This window comes from Beta vulgaris, chromosome 9 (genome assembly GCF_026745355.1).
Source record: "Beta vulgaris subsp. vulgaris cultivar EL10 chromosome 9, EL10.2, whole genome shotgun sequence".
Classification (NCBI taxonomy): Eukaryota; Viridiplantae; Streptophyta; class Magnoliopsida; order Caryophyllales; family Amaranthaceae; genus Beta; species Beta vulgaris.
In genome coordinates this window covers 22,942,454-22,955,946 of record NC_079210.1, presented here as the reverse complement: position 1 = coordinate 22,955,946, position 13,493 = coordinate 22,942,454, and the positions used below count along the sequence as shown (strand labels likewise).

The 13,493-nt window shown below is 37.6% G+C and overlaps 1 protein-coding gene across 8 annotated transcripts; it reads right to left on the bottom strand.

Annotated features, from left to right (window-relative positions):
• Positions 1-3,158: 3,158 nt before the first annotated feature.
• LOC125493110 (probable methyltransferase PMT9) lies at positions 3,159-12,910 on the bottom strand. 8 transcript variants are annotated; one of them, XR_007269521.2, is made up of 9 exons: positions 12,438-12,909; positions 10,673-10,837; positions 10,401-10,583; positions 9,728-10,322; positions 8,520-8,632; positions 8,194-8,414; positions 6,735-7,066; positions 5,451-5,558; positions 3,159-3,402 (listed from the first exon to the last, which is right to left on the bottom strand). XR_007269521.2 is itself a non-coding variant. In XM_048635911.2 (8 exons), exons 1-8 carry the CDS (start codon positions 12,711-12,713, stop codon positions 3,288-3,290), a joined length of 1,989 nt encoding a protein of 662 aa, XP_048491868.1. In that variant the 5' UTR covers positions 12,714-12,910; the 3' UTR covers positions 3,159-3,287. The 8 variants fall into 8 exon arrangements, 5 of the variants coding, with proteins under 5 accessions (XP_048491868.1, XP_048491869.2, XP_048491872.1 ...); XR_007269522.2 differs by having other exon boundaries at positions 3,159-3,391; XR_007269520.2 differs by having other exon boundaries at positions 3,388-3,402; positions 5,451-5,617.
• Between the last annotated feature and the right edge of the window lie 583 nt (positions 12,911-13,493).

Sequence of the window (13,493 nt, the reverse complement as noted above, 5' to 3'; positions counted from 1 at the left end):
TTGGAAGAGGAGAATGAATATGCTATTGGATTATGTGTTGCTATTGAGGTTCCTGTGCTGTCTGTTGATCTAGATGTTGTTGAGTACATGAGAGTATACTCAACACAGGATGCTGATGAAATGGTCCCTGGGTTTTCACAACCTGAACCTGAGCATGGAACCCAAGAGAACCCTAGCCCAAGTGAGCCACAAACCAAAACAACAACACCCACAAAGGATTCACAGCCCACTGAAACTACTAAAACAAATGATTCACAGCCCACTGAAACTACTAAAACAAATGCTGATCAGCCCAAAACAACATCACCCACAAAGAGAACCCCAAGAAAAAAAACCATTGCCACCCCCAAGAAAAAGAAACTGACCCCAAGGCCCAAGAAGGCTAGCCCTAAACAACCCACCCCCTCTCAGCCCACTGAGACACAACCCACCCCCTCTCAGTCCACTGAGGCACAACCCACACCCTCTCAACCCACCTCCTCTCAACCCACTGAAACACAGCCCACACCCTCTCAACCCACCCCCTCCCAGCCCACTGAAACTCAGCCCACCTCCTCTCAACCCAATGAAACACAGCCCACACCCTCTCAACCCACCCCCTCCCAGCCCACTGAAACACAGCCCACCCAAACCATCCCCTCTGAGCCCACTGAAACAAAGCCCACCCAAACCTTTGCATCTGAGCCCAGTGAAACACAACCCACCCAATCACCACCTATTTCACAACACACCCAATTTGAGCATACACCATTTGAGCCCACCCCAACTGACCAGGGTTCTGTGGTGAAAGGAAAGGCAAAGAAGGTTAAGCCCTCAGGTTTTAGAGTGCCTAAAACCATAGCTAATAGGGAGGGCACCTATGTCCCTAAGCCTAAAGGAACTGGGAGGGAAGGCACTGGAAGGAGAAGAAAGAAGATGATCTTTGTTGATGATGATATAGATGATGAATCAGTAAGTGATTATGAAGACTTCATTGCTGAGGAGGATGAATCAGAAGATGATGATGTCTTTGGGGATTTCATTGTGGATGAGGATGAGGACTCATTTGCATATGATGATGTTTCTGAGAAGGCTTTTGAGGATTTCTTAGATGTTAGCTCAACTATGGACAGGTTGTATAGGAATGGTAAGATATGGAATGAAGAACCATTTGGGTCCATTAAACTAGAGACCTGGTTGATCTTCCCAACCAGAGAAGTGTTTTTGGAGGTTCTGAGGGATTTTTGCATCCAAGAAGGCTTTGGTCTTCTTGTATTGAAAGCTGATAATAAGAGGTTTACAGCTGCTTGCATAATGGAAGCATGTGAATGGAGGTTACATGCTTCCAGATTAACTGATAAAATCAGTTGGGCCATCAAGACCATTAAGGGGGAACATACCACTTGTGGGAGGTTAGAGGAGAACCCCATGGCCTCTTCTGCTTGGTTGTGCAAGAAGCTGTTGGATGTCATTAAAACAACCCCTGATATACCTCTTGAGTCTTTGCAAAGGGTAGTTCAGGAGAAGTTTGGGGTGACAGTTAAGAAGAGATTGTTTTACAAGGTAAAAACAATGGCTAAGGAGGAGATCTATGGAGGGTTTGCTGAGGCTTATAGCTTACTCCCCACATATGCTGAGATGATTGAGTCAACAAACCCAGGGTCATATGCCCTTATATCTTGGACAGGCAACACAGGTCAGGTAGCTCCAACTTTCAAGGTTTGTTTTTTTTCATTTGCAGCACAAGTGGGGCTTTTTAAGGGGATGTAGGCCTTTGATAGGCATTGATGGAGCACACTTGAGTGGCTATTATAAGGGGATTCCGTTGTCTGCTCTAGGTGTAGATGGTAATAATGAAATCTTTTTGATTGCATATGGGATTGTTGATACTGAGAGCACAAACATGGGAGTACTTTTTTAGGAACTTAAGGTTGTGCTTTGAAAAAGAAGGTTGCAACAAGGAAGATTGGTGCTTCATTAGTGATAGGATGAGAAGGGTTGATGTTGTTGTGCATGGGGTGTTTCCCAAGGCTACTAGGAGGGTCTACTGCCAGCACTTATATATGAATTGCAAGAACATGGGCTGGAGTGGATGAGCCTTCCACAAACTATTCTGGGTTGCAGCAAATGCCTACAATGGGGAAGATATTGGCTCATGATAAAGATGCTGCTGCCTATCTAAATAATACCACAGAGCAATGGTATAGGCATATGTTTGACACAATAATCAGTTGTGATCACAACACCACAAACTTTGTGGAAAGTTTCAATGCCTGCACAAAAGCTCACAGAGATCTGCCTGTGCTAAACCTACTTCAAGGTATACAATTGCAATTTTTTTTTTTCAATTTTCCTTTGATTTGTACTATTATTGCTCTAACAATTTGCTTCACTTTTTTCAGCTATAAGAGTGTGGTCAATGAAGAGGATTGGTGCAAGGTTTGACAAGGCTATTGACATGGAGCCTGGGCACCTCACTGATTATGCTACAAAGGTGCTGGAAAGTAGGAGTGGGGATTCTAGATTCTGCCATGCAACATCATGTGGAGGAGGGGAGTTTGAAGTGACAGATGGTAATGTCACTTTCCAATCAACTTGGCTAGGTTAAGTTGTGGGTGTGGCAAGTGGCAAGGATGTGGTATCCCTTGCAAGCATGCATTGAGAGTTATGTACAATGAGAGAGTTGACCCTGTGGCCTATGTCTCTGATTATTACAAGGGGGCAGCTTACAAGGCAACTTATGCTGAGCATATCCACCCATGCCTGATCAATCTCAATGGCCAGATTTCAACCTCCCACTGATTCATCCTCCAAACAAGAAAAGGTGCTGGCAGACCTCCAAAACAGAGGAAGAGAGGTGTGAATGAAGCTAAGAAGGCCAAGAGACACAGCTTGTGAAGTGCAGCAAGTGCAAGCAGATGGGCCATAATGCAAGAACATGTGGCAAAGGAGATGCAGGGAAAAAAAGATCAAGGCCACAAGCTGAGGGTGAGGCTAGCACTTCCAAGAAGACACAGAAGAGAGCAAGGAAGGCCACCTAAGCAACATACTAACATTTGCAACTTTTGAACATAATTTTTTGGGGAATTAACTAAAAGCAGTTTTTTGTAAAGCTACATTGTTTGTTGGAAAACCAGTTTTTTGTAAAGCTACATTGATCTTTTTGGATGCAATGATAATTATGTTAAGCAAATTTTTTTGATTATTGTGCCCAAAATTACATCACTTACTTCCAAATTACAATGACAAGCAATACAACCATAAGTAAACCTAACTTAATTGTAAGCCTAACTAAGTTCCTTTGTTCTTTAAGCTTCTTTTTCAATCTCTTCAACTCTTCTCATATTTTCATTCTCTGACCTTCCCATGCTCTGTGCCTCATTATGGATGCCTCCACTTTGCTCCACCCAACCTTTGCACCACCTAAAAGTGTCACAAACATCACACTTAAAGTACAATCGTTGTGGGTTTAAACTTGAATCAGAACTTCTAATTGCAAATTTCCTCCCACATCTACACATTCGATTTGGAACCCGAACATATGTTGACTCTTGGGTTGAGGATGATGTTTTAGAGAGAGAACTCATTTTAGAGAGATGGTAAAAAGAAGATAACTACTAAAGATGTCAAGAGGGGGATCCGCAATATATAAATAAACTTAGTAAAGGCACCTAACGGCTAGTTTTTTAAAATCAGAAACTAGCCGTTGTTAACTTGCAGGTTGTATTTGGTAACATTTAGGGTACCTGGTGAAAAATGTTTATATTTAAGGGTACCTTGTGAATTTAAGTTTGGTCTAACGGAGCTCTAACGGAAGGATGACAGTAGGGGTATTTGGGTGTATTTACACAAAACTGAGGGGTACCAGGTGAATTTTGAAAACTTGGAGGGTACCAGGTGAATTTTTTGAAAACTCGGGGATACTTGGTGAAAAAACCGTAAAATCTATTTTAAATTTTTTTTAAAGATGGCTTATAAAAAGTTATTTTTAGAAAACGTCTTATAAAGCGGACTTAGTAAATTATTTATATAAAAAAGATTTTTGAAAATGAGTTCATAAACAAGTTAGAAAATGTTTTGGGCTTAAACCATTTTATTTTAGACTTGTTCTTTATTCTTTCCTCAGTCCAGACCCATTAAAGTTATTATTAGTTATTATAAGATACTAAATGGGGAAGATTATGTGTTTATAATAGTGCACCTCTGTATTTTACTTTTCTATTTGGTACACTTCAAATTTCAAAATTATACATGATACCCTCTACTATTAACATTACTATATGGTTCCACCTCAAAAAATAAATTCAATCAACTGTCATTTTTTCCACCCATCATTCATCAATACCTTTTCCACAATACTCACATTCACTATTACCACCACCGTAACCTGCCACATTTCCTCTTGACATTCTTTTTACTCTTATCTGATGGTATTATAAAATAGTTAACATCATTATTCATAAAGGTCCAAGGGTTACGAAAAAGGATGATCGTGGGTCTAGTTAATGACAATAATAAGATTAATAGTAGTGAGGACTCCTAGTATGTGATTAACGAGTTATAAAGAAAGTAGGAGTAGATATTAGACTTTCAAAACTACATAGAAAAATCAATAACTAAAACATACACATTTATAATACTAAAACATATTAAGGTACTACATAGAAAAATAAAAAATAGAAAGGCACTATATAGAACTAAAAAAAAACTTAAATGGATCTAATACATACTAATTTAGTGTGCACCGAGTTGGTAATTGATATTAACTATATGTTGAGTTTTTATAGAGATATAGTGAACTTAAATACAATACAATTGATTTTATTTAACGAAAAACATATACTGAAATTATATGCAATATAGTTGAAGAATTAATTTTAATATTTTATTTGCAAAAGATATATATTGTTTAGTATATATATTGTAACATGTGCTTTAATATATGAAAGATGTAATCTCTACATAATATAATAAGTATATGAATGATATACTAAGTTCCTACATGATACAATGATTGTCTATATTGAATTATTCAAAACTGATATAATTTTTGCATGGTATAATATTAGTGGATTTTTTCATGATATAGCAAATTGTTTAGATATGAAGTAGTTTATTCATAATATAGTATCTGAATAATATAGTGAATTTCTACACAGTATAGTAAGTTTCGATATGATATAATGAGTTTTGAATGATATAATAGATTGTAGAGAATTGACATGTGCTTTTGGTGTGGTGCATACTACTGTTAATGTGAATCCAATCGACACAAGTTAGATTGCCAAATAGAATTACCCAAAAATAAAATGGACAACATCTCCATCAACAAAAAATACTGATACCAAGGAGACAAGGACCGCAATAGAAATACTTCTGCAGCAAAAGATGCCAAGGTCCAAACAATGTGGCCTTCATGTCTCCGCCAAATAAAAGCGCATCAAGGGTACCAAAAAAAAACATTAACAAACCTTCGGTTCATTAATAGCCATTGCTTTCAAGTTGAATCTTCCCAAGTAGTTTTCTCACCGCAGTTGATGTTTGTCGGCCACAAAATCAGGATGTAATTTTACAAAATGCTAACCAAGATCAGAAATCTTTTGATAAGGCCATGGATGCTTCACAACAGTATTCATACCTTTGAGAAGAGAAACATAAACTATCAAATGCTATATACTTCCTCCGTTTCTTTTTACTCGCTACACTTCTCATTTCACGGACTCCTAGGCAATTTTTGGAGAAGAGAGAGGTAGAGAGTAAAAAGAAAATGGATCCATGTGGGAGGAGAGAGATAGAGAGTTTATTGCCCAAAAAAGAAGTGTAGCAAGTAATGTGAAACTTCCCATAATGGAAAGTGTAGCGAGTAAAAAGAAACGGAGGAAGTAGCTTAATATAAACTATTAGCAATGAAATACTAATAAAGTCATAGTAGTAATTGACTACTTCAAATTCAACATACAAGAAAAGGGGCCGTTTTTTCCCTCTCACCTAGTCCTTGACAAGGATTAAGGAACTACATTGAGCATAGCGACTGACCAGGTTTTACAACTGACATCCTAGCTTGAGTACGATCCAGGCATTTCCGTTAAGAATGGGAGGGTAATCATATAAATCCAATATTTTTTCACTTAATACAATTTCAATTCTTGGTTATTTTACTGATGCATTATGTCATTATCGATAACATATTTTAGGGTAATTATGGTTTTTTATGAAGTGTAATTACATTAAAACCTCCTGAATCCTAGCATAGGTATAGTGAAATTCATTATGCAATGCATCGAGTGCATCCTAAAGCAGAAGTAAGCTCCCTTATTACACAGACCACACTTTCCACCCCACAAAAGAGATCAGTAAAGAATGTAACAAACAAGAAACCAAAGCTCATTCGTGAAGGAAAAGGTCCAGTAAGCATTCATGTTCTTCCAGATTGTTGAAGACATATGTACTTGTTACTTCAAATTTATCAACTTACTTCTGTTTAACAGTTTAGCATCTATTAAGGCAACTCCTCAAGTCAGAGACACGTCATTACATATTATCTAAAAAGGCAAAGAAAAAGACAACAGAAATTATAGTCAAAGCTTCCAGTATCAAAAATTTACTACTTGGATAATTTCAAAAGGTTACATTACCAATTTGCCACCCAGGTGGCCTTACTTGCATAGACCTTAAAACGATTCTATATTTAGATTATGTGGCACTGCATATTCTAAGCAATTTGTAATATGCAACTTTTTAGGCTATGTACATACCTTTAGGTGGTAACCCCATATCGCTGGTAACCCCATATCGCCACAACTTCTTACGTGCAATTAGAACTCTTTCTTCACTCAGTGACAAAGTATCTACCCTTGGTTCCACCTCCAAACCCCATCCATCCCAATGCAAGGCAATCAAATATTTGTGCAAATAGTTTATGACTGAAGGATGGTCCCTGATGATGACAAATCCCTCTGGTCTCAGAATTCTATCCATTTCGATCAAAAGATCTTCTGCACTACAGCCCCGTTCCAGAACCTCTGAGAACACCATCCAAGCATGCAGTAGATCATACGTACGTGGATATGTAGAAAATGCTTCACACCTACAATGGAACATGTGCTTCAAACTCAACTTGCTTTCCAGATAAGTATTAGAAATTAAGAACCAAAAAGGGCCATCAAAAAGGTGAAGTCCTGAAGATGTGCTTTTGACGAAACTAGATAAATGACGAAACTGATATATATTGGCGTAATACCAAGTATACTACTATTCCAGGAGACACTATTGAGGTTGCTTATGCTTTTGACCTTGAAAACAGCATGCATTAGAATTCCATGTTTAGTGTTTATTAGAGGGGTTGGCAGAAAAGAAAGATGAGACTATTTCAATCCTGGGATTTCAAGGACAATTCCGTATAAGGTACTTCGGTGTTCAATTAGCCTCTCAAGAAAGCTCTCTGCAAGTTATAAGTCTTATGCGAACAGATCATATGCTGATACTAAAAGTGCTGGGTCTCTCAGTAAGAAAAAAGTTCAGTCAGTTGTGCTCAGCAGTTAAGATTTCAGTGCTTCATTTTCCTACTTCACCACGAAGTGTTGAACAAGATGCGGACTATATTCATAAGCTTTCATAAGGTCAAAAAATGCTTCGTGTCAGTGCATATACTCCAAATACAAGGAATTCAAACTTCATCATCAAATGTCTCTCTTCGGAGATACTTGATTGAGCTACACGATCAAACTACATCTAATTGTGCAGGATGAATGTATGTTTTGCTTACTTGAAAGGATTTATTTGGTCTATCCATCAAAACTAAGCAGCAGGTTATGTTGAGATTGTTGAGCCATCGACAGTTTCAAGAAAGTAAACAGTGAGCACAGAAATTGTACTCTGTTCCAAATCAAGAAGCCCTGCTATCACCTCCTCTTAGTTGCAAGAATAAGGCTGTATACATATATCCCCTTCACCCCACCTAGACGGAAGACTAGGGTTGATAGTTAATGATTATGACATAAATTGTGATGAAAGCCACTGATAACGAGGTGCAATATTGTGCTAGGAGATCTGTGATCATACATCGACATACAGTGTGAAGTAGGGGGACACTTTCTCTCAATAAGCACAAAATAATTCAAGCTTTGAGGAAAAAAAAGATAAGTGAAGACTAAAAATCTAAATTTACTTGGATATCAAGCAACAATATATAGACGAAGCCATAATACTTCTTACCAATCATGCACAGTTCCAATGAGACCTCGATCATAGATGATCCTCAGCTTCGAAGCAGAACGAATGGGAGCAACATTCATCACCCAAACATCTCTATCATGCAAAGCAGCAGCATATCCGCCAAGATCGGAGTTCATGTCCATGACATTACGTAACGTGTTTTTTTGTACAACGGGTTTCATCAGGTTCCAATACTCACTCACTCTCAAACGCCACGTTACCTGTGACATATGGATCCTCACAGTCAGTCAACCTTAAACTTAACTATTACAAAGGGCATACAGCTTTGTGTGCATAACCAAGTATATGTAGCAAGGGTAGCATACAGTGTCTGATTGATATTCCTCTGCACTAATGCCAATATCTTCCAAACGAGGTGGAGGTGCAGTAAGCCTCTGTGGCCAAGGAAGTAAACCACTCGATTTTCCCTTATGCACCTCTGTAGAGAATATGCACCAAGAACAGATTAAGAAAAATAAAATACAAAAGAAGATGATAAAGAACCTATACAACAAATAAGAAAACATTCCAACTTTCAATTTTGATCCAATTTCACCAAAAAAAATAAAAATAGAAAGACCAGTAAATACAAAACCTACTAACTTATTAAGAAATGGAAACTGATTGTATATCATAGGATGACTTAGCTACTATTCCCTTATAGGGTAATACAAATTCAAGGGTTGAATGGTCGGACAAGAAGTACTTAGTCAGCAGGTATTGGGGTTATACAAAAGTATTAATAAGCTAATACGCGAAATGTAATCCCTGTTTTAGCAGGTATTATCATAAGAACCTTTAACATATTTTGCTTAGCTTTTTAATGTTATTATCGTATCTAATACCTTGTCAGGCTAAACGCTTGCGACATCTGACAAAAGAATACTCAAGATCAAATCATAATAAAAACTGGTAAACATAGAGAACCCTCAGGCAATGTATTGACAGACTCTAATTTGACAATTTCATTGGAAGCGCAGTGGAATTATTTATTTAGTAACTAACCTCATAAAATCTACAAACTGAGGGCTAGAGCTAACAAAAAAAGCTTTCAAGTAAAGTCATAGGTCCTCTATTGGACTTTCATGTACGCATTAAGGTATATATATCATCAGTAGGAAAATGAAAATGTTAAAGAAATTGTTGATTTCCCCCAAAAAGCATAAGGAAATTACTCATACCAGTTGTCTAATCTTTAAAAGGAAATGGATTTTCTAGAACCAAGCAATTATATACATATCCTCCAATCAGATCTAGATACAGGTCATAGTCCGGTGACACAGGAAGTTCTCCATCAAATAAAGTAAGAAAATGCAATTAATTCTACAATTTGGACAAAAAGAAGCAAATAACCTTGTCAGATATAAGAAATTAGGCAACTGCAAGACTAGTTTCTCAAAAATTAATAGCTCCACAGAAATCAAATTAGCAGATCAAAATAATTTATTCTCTTTGATAATCCTTTGCCACAAAGGATTATGTCTTTGACAAGAACTAGATGACTACGTAATGTGCTTTAAACAATGAGACTCACTTGCTGAATAGGGGGTGATGCATGTTTTCATTGAAACATTCCACATTTTATCTGGATTATCATCTGAACTACATAGTGGTGGTGTAGTTCCAGGTTCTCTCTTCAAATAGCAGCTGTTGCTTAATGGCTTCACCCATATTACAGTTTGGTCTTTCTTTGAAACAACTCTCCAGCACATCCTCCTTAGAAGGCTGTACATTGAATTCCAGATTTTTCTATTTTCTGGATCTTGCGCATATGCTTCAGGAGAAGAGTACACAAAATATCCCCCTGGTCTTAGTAATCTATCAAGTTCCAACAAAAGAATCCCATCTCTGTCAAGCCAATCTATCCTACATCTAGAGCAATGGGCCATTTCGAATGACCTGCTGGGGTATGAGAGTCTTCTAGTTCCCAAAACACCAAGAGTAGACGGAATTCCTCTCTCCAATGCAAATTGAATTTGATTTTCATGTACGTCATTAGGTGCTAATGACATGGCCATAATATCATGGGATAGAAGATATGCACCAAAGCTTGCCACTCCACATCCCACATCAAGAACGGTTCTGATATTGCCACCATTGCTAAGTTTATCACCTGGAATCTTGAGCATCTGCATAAATGTAATAGGATTCATTACTATGATTGATCAGATATCGCAGAACTATAACATGAACGAAATGCTACATACCCTTGCAAGAGCAATTATATACTTATCAGCACCATCATGAAAATGGGTTCCACCACCAGGAAAGTTAATCTTTTCACCATTCACAACCATACAGTGCTGGTCAGATTTCTCTTGTGCGAGGTGTGTGTGAGGGATATTTGCTTTCCAAACTTCATCTCTGCTAGCAGGCCATCTGACAGGTATCTGATTTTCTAACAATAAACTCATCGGATTCAAAATCAAGTGAAACAGGAGTAACCTTAGTCTCCAAAGAAAATAAATAATTTACCAACCTTGTAAGCGTTTGGAGGTGGAATAAGACAATTGTAACATCGCTCCTGAGGTGGGCAGTGACGTTCATAGTGCTCCATTAATGTAAGATTTACCTTTAACCGTAACTGGTATATTAGATGTCTATCCAAGCATGGTATCAACTCTGAATATTTCATGTCACATATCTGTAAAAAGAACCAAGACATAACTCAACAAATTCAGGCAAAATTAAACCCAACCAATTCAATTAACTCAAAGGGAAAATGCTGTTGATATTAGCATTGGAGAGGGGGGGGGGGGGGTGCAGTTAAAAAAGTCATGAAGGAAACAAAACTCATGGAAGTTACAAAAAGCATAGATTACAGAAAAAGAGCTCATTTCTTGGGGTTCATTTTTGAACTGCTCTGCGCCCCCCACCTCAACAAGAGGAAAGACTTGTTTGTTGTATATCGCTGGTTAGGTTTACCAATCCCAAAAGACATGGGAACTTTGGGAACAAGCAAGGATCACCCTGGAATTCTCCTTCCCCCAACCTCCAGGCTCCAACACCCCACCCCCAGATAAAAGACTGAAATAACAAAATGTAAATTTGTTTTGGGAACACAAGTTTATTCTTGAGAAATTCGATCATTTGTCCCAAAAAACATTGTAGAGAGAGAAAAGTATGGTATTTTAGGAAAGCCATTATGGTGGGCCATCTTGTCTATTAGTAGTGTGAATAAATAAGATGCGATCAGAAAAAATGGCTGAACTTGGAGGAAAGGATTTGGGTTATAAAAGAATAAAAAAACAACGGTACATTTTACTAGATAGGAGCATATAACTGTTTTCATAGGATAACAATGGATGAAAAAGAAAGTTCAAATTTTTTTGTTTGCTTAATTAAAGTTTACAGAAAAAGGTAGAAAAGGAGCTGATGTAACAACAAGGGCTAGAAACTCTAATTTGCCTTTTCTCTAAATTGATGAAATTTGGAGGGAAAGATATCCAGTGAGGATTTAGGATAACAATGGATGAAGTACATATCTTGTTTCCAGTTTCGAATAAATCATCAAGCCAAACACACATATCCTTTTAATTCACACCATTGACCCAAGCTTAATAATTAGTAAGGAAGAAATTGGACAAGCTATTCGGATTATTAAAGCATCTGGGGTATATTTGACAGCAATTAAGAAGCCAGTTCTCCCTTACTAGAACACAAGGACACTATTCAAGCCTTTTGGTTGTAAGAAAATGTGCATAGGCACATAGCATTACGTAAACTCAATGCTCTTCAGAAATTCCTGCCAAAAACCCAACCAAGTCATGACTTGTTAGCCTCACACGCTGTGCTCTTGCCGCAGAAAAGTAGAGTGTACAGCAAGAAGAGGCTGTAAGCCTGTAACACATTGACGTAGTTTTCTCTAACAGCCGAAGCAGCACATTACTCAACATGCTATAAATGAGCTTTGACAATATTAAGAACACAAACTATTCAAAACAACTCAAAGTCTTTTCCAGAGATCAAAGTGATGACTGATGAGGTCACAAAGCAGTTTGCTAAAATGCTTTAGATGTTCAAGAGCTTGTAAACAATTCATCACATTTAAACATACAACTCCCCTAGTCTCGACAAGAAGAGTAGTAGTTCTTTCTTTATATAGTTACTTAATAGGAACTAAAAATTCAGCCCTCGTTCATGGGATTCAAGTAAAACAAATGTTTCCATAAATCCAAAAACAAGCACATATCCTAAAAATCACATTGAAAATGAAAATTCAATAAAAAGGAAGAGAAACATACAGGTATACTCTGAGGGAGCAGAGAATCGAGGTGTAGAAGATCGAAAGTGCCAGCAGAATCATCATGTTTGATAACAGTGTCACTGAAGAAGGGATCGACCCCGTCTTCGGCGACAACGGAGTGATAGTTGTGGGGGTCAAGTGTGAGAGAGTAAGGAATAGAGCCAAAAAAGAAACAAAAGACGCCAAAAAACAGGATTAATCCAAGCAAAACATATTTGATGAGGAAGAGGGTTGAACAACTATGACGAAGAGGTTGTTCAATCCTCTGCTTCATTTGTTGTGTAAGTTGTTAGCAAGTTTGCATCAGATTGTGGCCTGTGGCCTGTGGCCTGTGGCCTTTGGGGGGAGGGAAGAGAAAGAGAAGGGGTTCGGTAGTCTCAGTTGCTCATTCTCACTCTTCCTTGCGTACTCTCTTTTCCTCTTCTTCAGTCTCACTTTTCAGGCACTCATCTCTATCGTTTACTTATTTGGATAATTCTACCGTAGTCATTTTTAAAATTCTAACAAAGCAATAAACGTTATGGGGCCATAATAAATATGAGTTTTATTCGAGAATATTTATAGTACATCTGGGTGTACCATACCGTAGTCATTTTTAAAATTCTAACAAAGAGCAATAAACGTTGTGGGGCCAGAATAAATATGAGTTTTATTCGAGAATATTTATAGTACACCTGGGTGTACCATGCTCATGGTACACCCAAGACTATTTTCTCCAAATGACCAAAATGAGCGAATGAGCAAATGAACAAAATGAACAAATGAGCAAACATTTCTACTCATTTAAGAAAATGAGCAAAATGAGCAAATGAGTAAATGAGCAAAATACCCATATGAGCAAGTTTGGTGTCAAATGAGCACCTGAAGTTCTAATTTATTACAAAAATACCCTTGGGTGTACCATGCTCATGGTACACCCGGGTGTACTATGAGTGAACTCATTTTATTCATATGTTTTTTTTTTTTGGAAAAATTAATAGTAATGATATCACCTTTTCCAATCTTTTCTAAATGATCCCACCTCATATGACCTGAGAATAATTTCACTTTTCTA